General features: G+C 46.6%; 1 protein-coding gene across 1 annotated transcript; it reads left to right on the top strand.

Moving 5' to 3' along the window:
- Positions 1-680: 680 nt before the first annotated feature.
- Positions 681-1,712, top strand: LOC123100712 (germin-like protein 8-11). Its single transcript, XM_044522597.1, has 2 exons — positions 681-839; positions 968-1,712. Exons 1-2 carry the CDS (start codon positions 719-721, stop codon positions 1,534-1,536), a joined length of 690 nt encoding a protein of 229 aa, XP_044378532.1. The 5' UTR covers positions 681-718; the 3' UTR covers positions 1,537-1,712.
- The last annotated feature ends 2,290 nt before the right edge of the window (positions 1,713-4,002 follow it).

Below are 4,002 nucleotides of genomic sequence, written 5' to 3'. Positions count from 1 at the left end.
CGTCGCTTATTCCTGTAAGTACTCAAGCACTTCGAGAGACATCTGACCAAGTAAATATCCGACTGACGTGATGATAACGTATAGGGGCTGCTACAAATCTGCTAACTACTCTGTCGCCCTATGTTACTGGATTTCATGAAAAATCTATTGGCAAATATATAATTTCATAGTTTGAAAAGGTCGATTGCACACATGATTCTGTATCAACAACTGAAAAGAACAGGGGTAGTAGTCACTCTATATGTCTTCAGAAGTCATGCGCCCATGAATCAAGCCTACGCGTGAGTAGGCGACTTCATCTATGTCGGCATCGAGCTAGAAAACGATTGATTGCCTTACATGACTTGGCTTCTCGACTGCTCTTAATTTTCCTGGAATCGACCCTGCATGCATTGTGGCGACTGTGGGTGAGATGGAGAAACATTCATAATTACTACTCAGCCATACACATCACCATAGAATAGCTTTATATGTCTGTATACGCTGCATTGCTTCTTTGAAGGGAAAACGTGTCTTAAATGGGCGTATATGCAGTAGTTTAATTAGCAGCAAGAGACCAGTTCAACTGGTTGGTTGGTTTCACTTGACTAAGTCTATAATTTCTAACGATTTCAGGCGCTGCTCGCTGCACCTATATAAACTCATACATCCCTGCATGTTCAAACCATCACTCACGCCACAATCACAAACAGAAACACAGGAGAGAGAAAAAGATCAGATGGCATCCTCCTCTTCCTTCCTTCTCCTCGCTGTTCTTCTTGCGTTGATCTCATGGCAGGCCACTGCCTCCGATCCTAGCCCCCTCCAGGACTTTTGTGTCGCCGACATGAATTCACCAGGTACTATCCGGTTTCTCATCATGTTCTCACCAAATAAATACGTTGAAATGAATTTCTGGAAATTATATGCAAGTCGAAACAACTTTGTAAGACCTAAGCTTACATTATAAATCTCTTCTATGCACCAGTACGTGTCAATGGGTTTGTTTGCAAGAACCCAATGGAGGTCAACGCTGATGACTTCTTCAAGGCAGCCGCCCTCGACAAGCCGAGGGTGACCAACAAGGTTGGATCCAACGTCACTTTGATCAACGTCATGCAGATTCCTGGACTCAACACCCTCGGCATCTCAATTGCGCGCATCGACTATGCTCCCTTGGGTCAGAACCCACCACATACGCACCCTCGCGCCACTGAGATCCTCACGGTGCTCGAGGGGACACTGTACGTTGGCTTTGTCACATCCAACCAGCCCGCCCCAAACAGAAACAAGTTCCTCTCGAAGGTGCTCAACAAAGGTGATGTGTTCGTCTTTCCCGTGGGGCTCATCCACTTCCAATTCAACCCCAACCCCCACAAGCCCGCCGTTGCAATTGCCGCGCTCAACAGCCAGAACTCAGGGGCTATCACAATTGCCAATGCGGTGTTTGGGTCAGACCCACAAATATCCGATGATGTTCTTGCCAAGGCATTTCAGGTGGAAAAGAATACAATAGACTGGCTCCAGGCTCAGTTCTGGGAGAACAACCACAACTAAGTGAAATGTTGGCTAATTACACGGCGGACCAGTGAGCAAATTAAGGACATGTTTGAGTTTGTAGATATGCATCCTAATCTATAAAATAAATGGATCATATGTCATCCCATTGTTGTGTGTGTAATGAGTGAATGTATTTATACCTTCTGAATAATTGATAATATCATTTTTTATCAGACTGATATGATCTCATATGCTTTTTTGGTTCTAATGTTTCGTATTTCTCTTTGAAAAATCAATATTTTGGGTTGTTTTCCCCTTGTTCCAAAACAAGAGATTATTAGGTCAAAACGGAAACAATACACAATTATCTGGTAATGCAGTATATGTTTGATGCTAGGGTTGAACACCTAGGATTATGTTGCAATACATGCGAAGTATGCGATGGTTGGAGCCCGATTGTGATGGTGGGAGCCCGATTGTGCACAGGATTTAAATGTGAAAGTTGAATGTGCAAAAGTAGCTTCCTGGAGTCGTTGTTCTGCTCTCTTGCTTTCTGGTGTGTGCTATAAGAAATTTGCGGTTCATGCTTGTAATATTTTAGCTTCCTTTTGGTTCAGAACTCATGTAAGTTCAATTGACGGTTGCTTTGATGGAAATTTGATGAGGTGGCTAGTTTTATCGAAATACTTATGAGGATTATTTTTGTTTTTCTTAAGTTGAGAACTAAAAATAATTTTTTACTAAGTTTTAGAAACTGGACACACCAAAAATTTGCTCCAACATACATATAGAAAACATGCAAAAATATACAAAAGAAAATATTATTACCTAACCCCCCCCCCCCCCCCCCCCCCCGAAATGAATATTATTTGAGTTGTTTCTTCGTAACAAGCCTGTCATGGAAGCATTTTATCACAAATCAGACTTCGGCCGCTTGGCTGAACGATCTATGGTGTCGAGGAAATCCTCATACAAGATGATGAAGGAAAGCATGGAAAACCAAGCCAAACACTCTAACAAGCACCGGAAGTGCCCAATTAGACGCCTCCAGCATGCAGCCGAGAGGAAGCACATGAGAGGCTGGACCACCTGAAGACTCAACCAGGACCGATGACGACATTCAACCATAGGCCACCTTGAAGAAAACACTGGACTTCGTTAGATTGACACCACCCAACTGCTATTAGAGAGGACCCTCTACCTAAACCAAGGAGCGTTGACCCTACCAGCGAGCAGAGATGACGAAACGAGGATATTGCTGCATGTACAAGATAGGTGCAAGCAATACGGTGAGTCACCAGATTTGAGGTTGGGTCGATTGGATCGGCATACCATTCTGAACACGCCACTACGACTAAAAGGTGACTACACTCACCGATGACGAACCCAAGAGGGTCATGACGCATTGCCGCCACCACCACATCCGTTGGGGGTGGGAGACAAAGGTTTCCACCCCGAGCTAGGAGGGCGGGAGAACAATGGCGACGACCCCAATAGCTGCGTGACTACCAAGACAACAGCGTTGAGGCGCCGAACTTTTGCCTGGACCGCCCCGCACCCTTGCCAGACGTCCAGCCTGCCATCGAGGGCCATCACCTCTACGTACGACACCCCAAACCCATGCCCTGACACCAAGCTGTTGGTACGAGGTCACTGGAGAAAGACATCAAACCATAGTGAGGCTCGAGCTGGCACAAGTCCACGACCCTGACCAGATCCGGTCAGGCCAAAGACCGCAAACAAACCCACCTGACCACTACGGGTAGGGGCATGGAGTACCTCACCTGCGGTGGAACCTCACCCATCAGAGGCTATGGGCAACCACATCCCGTCTGACCGCAATCACCCCTCACAGGTCGACGATCACGATGCTGCCTATTCTGGGAGAGCACCGGCTCCAGGCAGAGTTCCTTGATCCACGCACGAACCAAGTGAACCATGACACCACTAGACATGCCACGAAATCTCAGGTCAGCGGCCCACATCCGGAGGCAGGGGTTAGCAGTGGTGGTGGTGTGAGGTGCTAGGGTTAGCCCACAGAGACCAGAGGGTGGAGCGGAGAGAAGGGACATCCCACTGCCGCCTGCCATCGCTCGGGGCTTTGCTCTATGTGGTGCCGATCGATGGCTACCAGGGAGGTGGAGAGTGTGTAGGTCTAGGGTGGGTGGCGGAGATAGGCACTCATGTTGTCCACCAGGATGATGTTGGGGCCTGTATTCTTCTTTCTGGATGCATTTTATTTGTATGAGGGAAACAACTTTTCTGTATCAAAATGACACACACACCTCCAAGAAATTAATCAGTTTATGAGTGGCCACCCAGCCAATTCATTGGGTGTGCTGTTTACCCTAACCAAAGAGGCATGCGAGCTGTGTCATGAGCCTACTCAAGAAAGGATGACTAGATTGTCAGATTTTTCCATTGAAATGATCATGATAAACCTCTTAGCAAGAGAACGTTAACTACTCTTACTAAGATCACATGAATTGTTTCTGCTCCCTATCGTCATTGTTATGTGTGCGT

The sequence above is a fragment of the Triticum aestivum genome, chromosome 4D (genome assembly GCF_018294505.1).
Source record: "Triticum aestivum cultivar Chinese Spring chromosome 4D, IWGSC CS RefSeq v2.1, whole genome shotgun sequence".
Classification (NCBI taxonomy): domain Eukaryota; kingdom Viridiplantae; phylum Streptophyta; class Magnoliopsida; order Poales; family Poaceae; genus Triticum; species Triticum aestivum.
Note: the sequence above shows the minus strand (reverse complement) of the source record. Positions and strands in the feature narration are given on the sequence as shown.

Excerpts from the sequence above, each read along its gene's own strand:
- LOC123100712 (XM_044522597.1), top strand. The coding sequence starts at position 719 with ATGGCATCCTCCTCTTCCTTCCTTCTCCTCGCTGTTCTTCTTGCGTTG. Across the intron at positions 840-967 it reads CGCCGACATGAATTCACCAG|TACGTGTCAATGGGTTTGTT; the intron begins GTACTATCCGGT and ends TCTATGCACCAG.